At 53.2% G+C, this 12,678-nt stretch overlaps 1 protein-coding gene across 2 annotated transcripts in view; it reads right to left on the bottom strand.

Moving 5' to 3' along the window:
* Positions 1 to 12,678, bottom strand: part of CPNE2 (copine 2) — a 57,181-nt gene that overhangs the window by 35,229 nt on the left and 9,274 nt on the right. For both annotated transcript variants that reach the window (XM_074882152.1, XM_074882151.1), the window contains exon 2: positions 6,027 to 6,223. In XM_074882152.1, the coding sequence (XP_074738253.1) occupies positions 6,027 to 6,194 (168 nt within the window). In that variant the 5' untranslated portion in view covers positions 6,195 to 6,223. The remainder of the gene's footprint in view (positions 1 to 6,026; positions 6,224 to 12,678) is intronic.

The following is a 12,678-nucleotide window of genomic DNA, read 5'->3' as shown; positions in this document are numbered from 1 at the left end:
GGGAACCACCAGTGGCTCCAAGCATCCAAGCTGGAACAGCCATGTGCCCACCAGAGCTGGCAGAGGAGCTGGCAGTGTTGGCCTTTTGCCACATTGCCCTCTTATCCCAGGATATGATAACAGGGGCTATTAAAAGAGAAAGAAAGGCACATACTTGCCAGCATGATTTTATCAAAAGCTACTGCCTTTGGTGCCTGGAAAGACCATCCCATCTGCCTGCGGGACAGCATGGAGTCACCAGCCATCCCATGGCCCTGGCCAGCATCCCACCTCGTCTTGCAGCCAGGACTCCTGGCCCTGGGCAAGGCCGAGCCGCCTGCACATCCCAGGTCCCTTTCTGCAGGACCTCTGCAGAAAGCAACCACCATGCTGGCATCCCTGGGCAGCGCCGGGCTGTGGGATGGTGAGATGTCTGCCAGAGCTGTGGAGCCAAGGATAAGTATGGCAGAGCAGAAAAAAGCCCCCCCAAACCAGCAAAAAAACCCCAACCCAACAAACACATACCTTAGTCCCAAAGAAACTCATTCAGCATAGGAGGCAGGTTTTGGAGGGACTGAGTGAAAATGTGGTGAGTTTGCTATATATACCAACTATCGCAGTGTTTTCTGAAGTTGGTCGCTTAGTCTGTCTTAATTGCCAAGAAACGACTAAAGTAAATGCTGTGTTCCCAGAATAGCCACCTGCTGCGCTCCGGGGAATCAAACACATCAACACCAGTGGGCTGTAAGCTGGCCAGGGCCACGCAGCTTCACACAGATTCTTCCCTCTCTGCTGCCATCTCGTACCGAAGGACACCAGACGTCTGCTCAGAGATGCAGTGGACCAGGAGCAGTCAGCATCCACAAGCTCTACCTTATTTCAGCAGCACAACACACGTCAATCCCCTTTCAAGCCTAGGAGATGAGACAGTGCAGGCAACAAAGATGGATTTTAGCTCCTTCCATGTTCTCTGAACTACTGGGAAGTCAGGGACCAGGGGTAACCAGACCCCTCGCTCCCAGGCACCAGTTCAGAGGAGATAACTTGAGGTCCCAACTCCAGCTTTGCTCTGGAAAGGGTGGCCCAGGGAAGGGGAAGAAAAACCCAGCCAACGTGTCTTGAGCTAACCCTTTGGAGTGATGGGGCTTCCTTCAACACCCAGATTAAACTGAGTGTTTAATCTCCTGCCTGTTGTCAGTGTGAAGCACAACAAAATCACAAGCCCCAGCCGATTGCTGCACATGGTTTGGTCCTTGGTTTGATGGGCACCAGTCACCTTGCCCGTGACCATCATGTATGAGGCTTCTTCACACCACCTCCACCAGGAGACAAGCATGCCATCAGCTCCTGCCTTCCTCTTCGCCCCCAAAGCTTACAGGTCTGTGTTCCCTGGAAAGAGCAGAGGTGGCTTTGCCACCCAAGAGCAGAAAAGCAGAAGGGTTTTTAAGATGCAACTGGGCTAATTAAGGACATGTATTTGGATAAGAGTCTGGATTCTACAAATCAACCACGAAACCAGGAAATCATCTCCAGCGACAGCCCTTGTGTTCAACGAAGGCAGAGAGTCCTCCAGCATCCAAAGGGAGGTTGGCTAAAGACCTTCAAGCATTTCCAGCACGTGGAGATGCTTGATGCTCCAACACTGGGAAGTGCTCTCCCAAGTGCCAAGGAAAGCTCATGCTGAAGGTGCGGGGCTGGCCGGATGACTCAGGGCAGCACAAAGGCAGCAGCACGACTGAATCATGTGTCCCTGCTCCCGGCATCACAGGCCAGGTCTTTCACGGCTCCTGCGAGATGACGTCATCTGGCAGAACATTTAAACATCACCCATCTTCATGTCACTTCTCGGCCTGTGTGGTTTATTGTCCCTCCCTCCCCCACCCCCTCCGACGCTGATTCACAAAGATTTTTTAATTCCTATTAAGCTCAGCGAGACAAAATAATTGTATTTGGGAACAAATGTGACAGCTAGAAAGAACAGAGAGCAGAAATCTTTCTGTCAGCGTGAGCCAGTGCCGCAGCCCCACCACCCAGCTCAGACGCAGGCACCGCCATGGCTGGGGCTGGTCCTGGAGGAGGAGACCCACCTCCTAAACCAGGTCCGACAGTTGGGACGTGTCGCTAACCCGGTGCAGAGGACACAGAGGCAGTGTGGTGGGATGGCTTCACGCCACTGAGCTGCTGCTGTCCCCATCCGTCCCCTACACTGCAGCTATGTTATTAAGGCCACCGCTTTCAGATGGGAAAGAGGTTTATCGTAGGGCAAGGGGCACGTCTGTGTGGCCAAAATCCATGCAGGACAATGCAGGCACCCCTGGGCAGCTCATGAGCTGCCAAGGGTCCATCAAGTGTCCCATCCAGCCAGGCTCTTGTGGGAGATCCCACCTCTCCTGGCCCTCCCCAGTGCCCAGCCACAGCCCAAACCCACACACCACTACTGCCACGTGTGGGTGCGGGAGCACCTCTGTCCCAGCTGTGCCCTTGGCGTGCCGGCTGACCGGGGCCAGCTCCATGGCATGCAAGCACACCACACCACGTGCTGGCTCGTGCAACACGCTAACCTCCGCTGAAACCACAGCAGCAGAGCGCTGAGCAAATCTGCCACTCAAGGCTGACATCCAGTGCCTATCGTGCCAGTTAAAAAGAAGCTAAAAATAGCAGAGAAAAAGAAAAAAAAAACAAACCATCATACATTTGTATTGTAGGAGAAGCTTTGGAATCAAAACTGCTGGACTGAGACATTACTGACAGAAAGATAAATTCCTGAAAAGTACAATCAGGTCAAAGAGATGACACCTATCAAGGCTGGAAAGCTCATTAAGTCTCATCCAGGCTGCTGAGCAAAGTTAACTGCAGACCATGGTAAGGTGAGGTTTGTCCCCACACCCTCTCCACTAACAGCGAGGAGATCAGATGCAGGACACCTTAGGCAATGCCCATTGATTCACCAGCTCCTTGGCCAAGTGCTCAAAGGCTGCCCATGTACCTGGAAAATGAGACCACCTAATTTCCCAGGCACTGGGACAATTTTCGTTTGGCGTACATGATTTAATGTAACCCTTCGGCTCCTCATTTTGTGCTGCATCCAGCACTGGTGCCTGTATCCATCCATCACACCCCCATGCTCTGCTTACTTGCTCCCTTCCAGACCAACTGGAAAGAGGTCTTACACTGTCTACAACTGCAGTTATAAAATGAAGTCCACACTTTTTTCTCCAGTCATTTGAGCCCAGAGTCTTTCCCCCTGTAGCCACAAGATTTTTCTTAGGCATGGAGCTAAATGCTCTTGCACAGACTCTGGAGTTCGGATTCACACCAATTTTACCACAGACAGCACGTTGCCCAACTCGGACTACCACAGAAGGAGACAACAACTATAGCTTCTCCACGTGAGATGCTGAACAGTCAACAAAGAACCATGAAAACCATCCTTAGGAGTTCCTGGTCCACTCTGTGCACACCCTGACTGCAAAACCAGCAGCAGATGCATCTGCCTGGGGGACCCACCCAAGTGAGACCGCTTGCTGTTGCAGCAGCACTGCTAGTGATGACCAAGGTCATGCTGCTCAAAGCCCGTTCAGGCACCTCTGGATGAACCATGGCACCGGCAGCATACACACACCCGGTCCCCCGACACAGCATACCCCTGTGTCCCTTTCCAGCAGGAGGGGGATTTTCAAAGGAATACACATCCAGTTGGTGGGTATGCTGGGAAGCAAGCTTTTGGGATCAAGCCAACATTTTACTTATGCTACAAAATAATTCAGACAGCTGCTGAGGGCTCATTTCCTCGTGCTCTGTTAGCCTGGTTAGCAGCAGCCTCGTCCCGCTGAAGTGGAGGGCTGGGAACAACACACAAGGGCTCTTTGTGTGCTGCCTGCATCTCGGAAAGGATGGATTTATCGTGTTCACCTACCGCCAGGGATGGCACAGCCATGGAACGTCCTCCTGTCCTTAAAGAGCCTTTTATCAGCAGAGTCTTGCCCTGGAGTAAGCTTGTGTTGGAGTGTGTGGGGAAGCAGAGGAAATGAATGTGGCTCTCAGCTCCTTAGGCATACAAGGAAAATAAAAATACGTGTCCCCAGCCATGGGAGCATGCCAGTGTGCTCCTCTGTGCACAGTCTCAGTGCCCACAGCCCACAGGCACACACAGCTGCTGGGCGGGGGGTCCTGGTGTAGCAGGGACACCCAAAGCTGGCAAGAAGGATAGTCATAGGATCACAGTCTGGTTTGGGCTGAAAGGGAAGATCATCTAGTCCAACCCCCTGCCATGGGCAGGGACATCTGTCACTAGCCCAGGTTGCTCAAAGCCCCATCCAACCTGGCCTTGAGCCCTTCCAGGGAGGGGGCAGCCACAGCTTCTCTGGGCAACCTGTTCCAGTGTCTCACCACCCTCATCATACAACATTTCTTCCATATGTCCAGTCTAAACCTGCCCTCTTTCAGTTTAAAACCGTTGCCCCTCGTTCTGTCACTGCAGGCCTTGGTAAAAAGTCTCTCTCCATCTTTCTTAGAAATCTCTCTTATGTATAGGAAGGCCACAGTGAGGTCTCCCCAGAGCCTTCCTTTCTCCAGGCTGAACCCCCCCAACTCTCTCAGCCTGTCCTCACAGGGGAGCTGCTCCAGCCCCCTGATCATCTTCATGGCCTCCTCTGGACCCACTCGAGCAGGTCCATGTCTTTCTTATGTTGGGGGCCCCAGAGCTGGACCCAGCACTGCAGGGGGGTCTCATAAGAACGGAGCAGAGGGGGAGAATCGCCCTGCTGGCCACACTTCCCTTGATGCAGCCCAGGTTGGCTTTCTGGGCTGCGAGCGCACATTGCTGGGTCATGTCTATTTTGTCACCCACCAGTATCCCAAGTCATTCTCCACAGGGCTGCTCTCCATCCATCCGTCCACCCCCCAGTCCATACAGGTACTGGGGATTGCCCTGACCCAGGTGCAGGACCGTGCACTTGGCCTTGTTGAACTTCATGAGATTTGCACGGGCCCACTCCCTGCCGGTCATGGTCCCTGTGGATGGCACATTCCTTCCTCAAGCGAACCAACTGCACCACTCAGCTTGGTGTCATCTGCAAACTTCCTGAGGGTTCACTTAATCCCACTGTCTATGTCATGATCCCTCCTCTCCTCTCTTCCCGTAGGAATCACTTTTCTCATTTGTAAGGAGACGGCTTCTGAAACCAAGCAAATAACAAGATCATCTGCAGTTTCTTCTTAGGGCCTCCCAGTAACAAATACGGCAGTTGAAGCACGTATTTATGAGATTTCTGGTAAGGAGGAAAGACCAATGTCTGCAAAGAGTTCACTGGAGATTTGCCAGCTGGTTGCTGTCTGTCTGCAGCTGAACTGATCCAACCCCCCGTGCACCCAGCTCCCAGCAGTCTCCTTCCCCATCCCATGGTCCTGCCCTCTCCACAACCAGCCCATGAAATGCCCAGTTTAAGGACTGCTGACCTTGATATACCTCTTGAAGGAGGTGTTCAGAGCACGAGCTGCCCTGGATAGCGTTCTTCCACTGGACTGGCCTGCCAGACCCTCATCCAGGCCCCCAGGAAGAGCCACTCTTCAAGCAAAACCCAAAGACCAGTTTCCTATGTAACTCGGGATCCAAGAACAAGCTTATCTTGACTCACCTAGAAACATGCCCTGTTGCAAGTGGGACCTCACAACATCTAACTGTCACATGGGATCAGCACTTCAGGCACCCAAATCCGAAGCACCCCCAGCTTACAGCAGACTGAGAAAGGGCTGGGACCACTTTGAAGGTGGCAAGATCCTTTCACATGCCACGTGCCTTGCCAGGGGTTGGCATTTTGAGATGTGTGGTTACATCTAACGCCCAGCGCAAAGCAGGAAGCACTGACAGGGGAAGGACCCGTTGCAAAACACACCAGCACCACGCACACAGCCTTGGGAGGACTACAAGAGCTTTCACCTCTGATCAGGGAGGAACAAGGACCAGCCTTGTAGTGGAGCACAGAGGGAGGAGACACCAGCACGGGCAAACCACAGGAGGAGGAAATCCACACAACTTCAGGACTTACCTCCACCCACTTCCCGTTGACTTCCATGAAGAGGACGCAGAAGGGGTCAGATTTGGAAGTGACATCCCTGTCCAGAAGGTTTTGGCCGCAGACGGACAACTCAACTTTGCAGACGCAGTACTGGGAGCCGACGGGCCCCGCCGGTGTGGGAGTCACGGTGTACGCCATGGACTCCAGCAGCAGCAGCTCCAGGCAGTCTGTGGGACACGAGAATGGAGAGAAACCTCAGTGCAAGTGGAAAGACAGAAAATGTTCTGTCAGCACCGGTGGGTTGGGCACAGACAGGGCGGCCACATGCTCTAAGTTACACTCAATAAGTTACAAGGCTTTCCTGGCTCCAAAGCATCTGCCCTGGCCAGTCACCATCCCCATGTGGCCACCACACCAGGCAGATCTCCTGAGTGGAAGCCCAGCAGAGCACCTACAACCTGCCTTGGTTTTGCTCCATAAATAACAGATTTTCAAGGACAGGTAATATCTTCTGCTTATCCCCCTGAGGGAGTGGGGGGTCCCCAACCTCTTCTTCCAGCATGCTGGGGGTTTTTGTGAGGAGGAGCTACACTTCTACACCATCTTTCAGCATGAAAACTTATTGTTGTCTGGCTGGTCCCAAGCCATGGACCGTGGACCTAAGCTATGAGGGCCAAACTTGAGCTCTGTCCCCCAAATTGTCATAGGGAAAGGGGCGAGACCGTGAGGAAGAGAGGAGGGGAAGGGCAGCCCAGACCTGGTTCAGCCCTATCTCCACCCAATTCACCAGGCCAGCTGACTGGCAGCAATTAAAAAGCAACAATAGTTGGTTCACAGAAGAGCAAGGCAAATGTGACAACCACTGCGTGACCTGGTGCACAGGATGATTTACAGGGCCCTGATAAAAACCCCTTTGTCATAAAATCAGCTTACCAAAAGTCCACCTCCAAAGCCATTTTGCAGAGATAAATGTGTTTTATATCATTATTAGTGCAAAACCCCATTCCACATGACAGTTTTGCCTTCTGATGTACAGTTTACTCAGCAAAAACCACCAAAGGTCTTCAACAGAGAAGAGGAAAAGGGGGAAAAAAGAGAAAAAAAAGCATTTTCAGATTAATTTACACTAATAAACTTTTGCGGCCGGGGTTGCCAGTGGAGAGAGCCCTCTTTTCATCAGCTGCTTCAATACCTTTCTCCCTCTTTTTCAAGAGTGGCTCCTGGCTCACCCACTTTATCTGAAAAGCACTTTATCTGAAAGGCACAAGCATTTACAAGCACTCACTCTGCTGGGAGCTGGCCTGCTGCCCTCTTCCCTTGCAGCTCAGCCTCTAAGCTGGGATAGGAATGGGGGACAGGGATGGGGTGACCCCAGCAAGGCTGGGGGAGAGGGAGCTCCGGGCTCACCACCAGCCACCCTGAGCACTCGGCCCAGCTGCAATGAATACTGAGTGGAAAAGAGTTCCTGCTTCCAAAGCTCTGAGCCCTCCTCTCATACCTGCCAACATCTCTGCTTGGCACTAATTCACCAGAAACAAGCCTGATTTTAACCCCCAACAGTAAATGCAAAGTCTTCATCACAGTCCGCTGCTCAGGGCAAGAGTGGTGTAATGATTTCAGCCCCATAGGAACCCAAAAACACCTCCAGAAGAAGAAAATCCCCATCCTTGGCTGCACACAGATGTGTACATCACCGAAACAGCACCCACATCCCTTCCCCAAGCACGGTTTCCCCTTGCCTACACCGAGCACATCTCATGCCGTCACTCCCGTCCACAGCAGCGCAACACCAAAATGGTGGCAGTGTGACACCAAAATGGTGGCACGTGTGGGCAACCATCCATCTACCGTGACTTCAAGGAGAAACCCATGCAGAAGCAAAAGTCCTCATCCATCGTGACACCCCTGTGGCCACTGGGGTGATGGCTCCAAAACACCCATCCCCACTGGAGCTGCCTCTGCTCCTCTCAAGCCCATGTTGACAGTTGCAGCTAAAACAAAGATTTTATTTATTTTTTTTCCTTAACGCGCAGATCATGTAATCGATGTCTTAAAATAGCCGGGCCTGTTCTATTTATGCTGCTGTCTGTCTGCTGCTCCCTCTGAAAAGCAAACACGGGGCAGCTGTGCTGGCGTGGACCTGGTCCTGCCGGAGCAGGGAGATCTGGGCTGGGTTTTTCCATCTCCCCTTCCCCCAAATCTCGGCACCGTCTCACAAAAAGAAGAGGCAGCAAATGACTCAGTGGAAAAAGCTTTTTCCCAGGGCTGGCAGGCACCAAAACATCCTCTCGGCGTGCTGCGCATCGCCCATGCTCCAGCCCCTGGGCTCAGCCTTCCATGCTCCCCGAGGAGCACATGGTCAAAATGGGAAGATGCCACCACCCCCTTCCCCATCATCCCAGTGAAGATGATTTTTCCACTGAAGAGCTGCTGGTCCAGCCAGCCACCAGCAATGGAGACGCCAAAGAGATGGGCAGCTCTCCCGAATCATGGCTTGGGCTACTCCTCCCCACCAGCTCCAGTCCTGCTGTAAAACCCCGAGGAGCTCAACCATCCTGATTCAGCCAAAAAATAATTAGTTTAAATGAAGAAGTCATTTTCCCAGCCAGGTTGGCTTCCAAACAACCCCACAGAAAAGACAATGCTCAGAGAGGTGACAGGAGCAGAAGGTGGTGATGCCACCAGGACACCGCCATGTCTGTAGGTGCCACCGTCTCTCATCCACACGCACTGTCCTGCCCCAGGAAACAGCCGGGGGAGCCACCTCCTCCCCACCAGAAAGTCACAGCTGCCCCTGCTCCCACTGCGCCAGCACGGCCCAGCACCTTCCCCCGGGCCAGGCAGGGACTTGGTCCCTGCAGCCGCCACAGGTCCCCTGGCTCAGAGGCTTCACATCTGAGGCACCACCAGGCTTCAGCAAGCCAGCGGCATTTTAACCCCCCAGCAAATGCTTTAAATTCAGGGGGAGATTTGAGCTGGCACCAAAAGAGCCAGCTCGCCATCATCTGTATTCCAGTCTCTCCTTGTTTTTTTGTTCTCCTCTCCCCGCATTCGCCGCCCTGAACACCGCCCTGCGACTCGCTCAGCATCCGTGGCCAAATATTCTCCTGATGTACAATCCCAGCTGCCGGCTTCGTGCCGATCACGTGGACACGTGTTCTCCTGCCGAAACTCGGCCAGGCTACCAATGAGAGGTCTCGGGGACAAGCATGAGGGTCCAATTGCCCCACGGTCCCAACGGCCATCGGCCACAGCAGATGCCTGAAGAGGCATCACAAGAGCAGGATCAGGATGGAGGGACACAGTCCCCAAATCTTTTCTGGGCTCCAGCTTCCAGGACCTCCTGAGCCAGACGCATCTTTGCACTTTGGAACCTTCAAGTGCTTTTGCCTCCATGACTTGGTCACCTCTGAGCCACTCTGCATCCACAACATCCCACAGTGAGGGGTTTTGCTGGCTGGGGGGTTCGCACAAGCCTCGGGGCCAACCAGAATATCTGAGATGAGCATCTGGGAGCCCCAGAGCAACGCACACAGATGTTCTCGTCCTCCTCCTCCTCCTTCTCACCCCATGGACCCCACAATTTCTACAGGATATCCCCAAAGCACAGTGCAGAAGGGCCAGCTGGAAGCCCTGGGATCTTTTATTCTCTCTTATCTGAAAGAGGAGGAGGAGAAGGCATTATCTGTTTTGCAAACTAACTTCTGCCCTGGGAGGTTCCCCTTTCCTCCACAGAAGAGAAGCCCCATGAGAAGCAGTCGCCTGGGACATGCTAAGGCCCCATTTTAAGCATTAACAGGAAAAAAAGAGAGGGAAAAAATAAGCCATGTCACTGAGCTTTAAGTGAAACATTTTGAGGGCTTTTTAAAATATTAATAGTGTTGTCAAACTTCAGAGATCTCCTCTCCCTAAAGAAATCAGATGTATTTTCACAGGGAATACCAGGCATATTTGAAACAGCCCCATATCAATATCCACCAGTGACTGGTGCAAAGTTCCTCTGGGTCCCTCCTGGGGATGTCCCTCCCCTTCTTTGGGATGAACCATGATTTCTGTAATACCCCACAGAAGTCACCCGTGACTCCGTTTACTCACTTGGGCTGCCCCACTGCAGCCTACTGCAATTGTAGAAGCAAATTTCCTTTCTGGAAGGGGAAAATGAGAGAGATGAGTATCAAACAGGTAAATTTGGGTTCCTATAAAGCAGATTTCTGAGCTTACAAGCAGCAGAGACACAGCGGGAGAGCAGCAGTACCCAAAGGAGGGTGAAGAGCAGGTGAAAACGGGTTTTCAGAAGATTGAAGCAAAGGAGAGGAGCGGGAGGACATAGAAACCGGTTGCCCGGAGCAGCAGAAAAGCTGAAAGGCAGCACACATGGAGCTGGATACACCAGGAAAAGGCAGGATGCGCCGTGATGGATGCCCGACATGGCTCCCCACACTGTCAAAACCCGCGCTGGCCGCTTTGCTCTCTCCTGTCAACACATACAGTAATCTCCAGAATTATTTTGCAAAGCAAAAATGTTTGCCTTTCAGTCTCGCCTAGGCAACACGGTGGATTCACCAGCCTGCACCTGGTCTTAATAACAGCCTCGTTACCTTCTGAATGCACGTGCAATTAGTCATGTACACAGCACCCTGCTGCTGGTCCCCTCCTCAGCAAATGCCTCTGCCACTGGCGAGCAGGCTGGGGGAGGTGGAAAGGGGATGCTTCCACATGAAAACTCCCTGCAAGGATGTACCTTGGGTACCCGCTACCATCAGAGGACCTTCAGCTCTCCTGTGAGGCAGGGAAAGGCTGAAAACTGCCTCTGAGCAGCCCAGCGTGGGTGGCAGGGCTGGGACTGATCTCAAATTCTCCCAAATTCCCGGAGATTTTGGGGTAGACCCGGCAGAGGGGAATGCCCAGGCTGAGCTCTGGGTTCGAGGCTGGCACACTGTGAGCGAGTCCCACTGCCCTGCCCAACGATAGGAGCCAAGGGGACTGTACTGAGATATTTTGGGGGCCTGATACAGCAGGAAAGAGGGTTTCAGGACAACATCATTAAGTAATTTCCCCAGTGAACTCTTCCTGATGGAAACCGTGCCTAATGATGCTTCAACGGGTAATGCTGCTCATGCTGACAGCTAGTTTTCTCACACTGGTGTTGTGCAATCCCGTCCCAAGCGAGGTGTGACGGTGTGACAACAGCTGGTGGCCACCTTGGACTGACAGCAGCTGCTTCTTCGTTTTGTCACCCGCAATGCCCATCTCCTCTCAGACTTCTGCTGTCCCCAGAAAAGTCCCCAAACCTTGGCCATGGTTTGGTGCTGGCATAGGCAGTGCCCTCCTTGCCAAAACCTCAAGCCAACCAGTACGTGAGCAGCACCCAGGCAAGCTTCTCTGGCAGGTGATGATCAGCACAGTCACTCGGGGTGACCTGGGAGTCACAAATCGCAGGAAAACCTCAAGACAAACCCCGCGGCACCAGAGCTGGCCCCCACCAAAGTGGCTTCACGTTTCAGCCCCTCCAGAAAGGTTGTGTCCCCACTTCCCAGCCAGCAAGAGAAGATGCTACACAAAGAGGGCTGCCATACCCAGCTGTGTCAGAGACCACGACGTCCCAGCAGGACAGGCAAGGGAGTTTTCCCAAGTCCTGCAGCTCATGCAGGGAACAGGGACAAAAGCCCAAGGGAGAAACTGAGGCAGAAAGGGAGGATGAGCTGGAGTCCCAGACCAAGGCACTGACAAGTCCATCCCAGCGGCTCTCCTTGTGTTCAGGCACTTTTAAGGGAAAGAGGTCTTTGCTTGAAAGAGGTCTTTGGTGGGTTGAAATGTCCCATCATTTGCTGTCTCACTGCGATCTCCGCTTTGCTTTAATATGGTGCAAAGCCATTTGGCGATAGCTAAATGAATTTATCATGGGGAGAGAGTGAAAAGCAGCTTTAAATGGTCTGGGAAAGGGTTCAAACACCTTTTTTGTGGGTGGATAGCTCTAAGCCAATTTGAATTTGAATGGTTGGCTTTGGCAGGTACAGGGTATGCAAGGAGCTGGGGCAGTCTAGTGGGGAGTAACCCAGAGTCCCCAAAACCCTTTCTAAAGGCACGTGGTCAAAGTGAGAAGTGTAGGGCAGCTGCCACTCAGCCCCTGGCTCAGCACATCCCCCCAGCCAGCAGCACCACCAACTCCTTGGGGTACCCGGGGGAGCCGAATCGCACTTCTTAGCAAGATCAGGTCTGGCTAAGAAAGCAGGACTGATCCTGTGCCCTCCCCTGACCCAGGCAGCCTCATCCTCCTGCGGGCCTGCCCCGGAGGGTATCGCTCGGCAAAGGGCAGCCCAATATCTGTCCCATGCCCTTGATGCTTAGATGTCCCTCAAAGAGCAGGTCCCACCCCAGGAAGATCTTCCCAAACCACAGCCAGTCTCATGGGGTGTGTCACAGTTGGGGGATGGGGAAAGTCCCTCTGTCCCCAACACCACAGAGAGGCCACCACCAGCCAAGAAACAGCGCCGGCCCTTCTTTGCTCCTCGGTGCAAATACAGGCTACTCCAGGAACCGAGGACAAGGGACGCGGTAGAGCCCCAGGACGGGGCAGGTGGGTGCCAGCAGGGCTGGACATGGAGCCACTTGCCTGTCACCCAGCCAAAGTGGCTCCAAAAAGCTTTTGGCAGTGAGGATGAGCCCATCCTGCTGCATCCCA

Source organism: Strix uralensis, chromosome 12, assembly GCF_047716275.1.
Source record: "Strix uralensis isolate ZFMK-TIS-50842 chromosome 12, bStrUra1, whole genome shotgun sequence".
Taxonomy (NCBI): domain Eukaryota; kingdom Metazoa; phylum Chordata; class Aves; order Strigiformes; family Strigidae; genus Strix; species Strix uralensis.
Note: the sequence above shows the minus strand (reverse complement) of the source record. Positions and strands in the feature narration are given on the sequence as shown.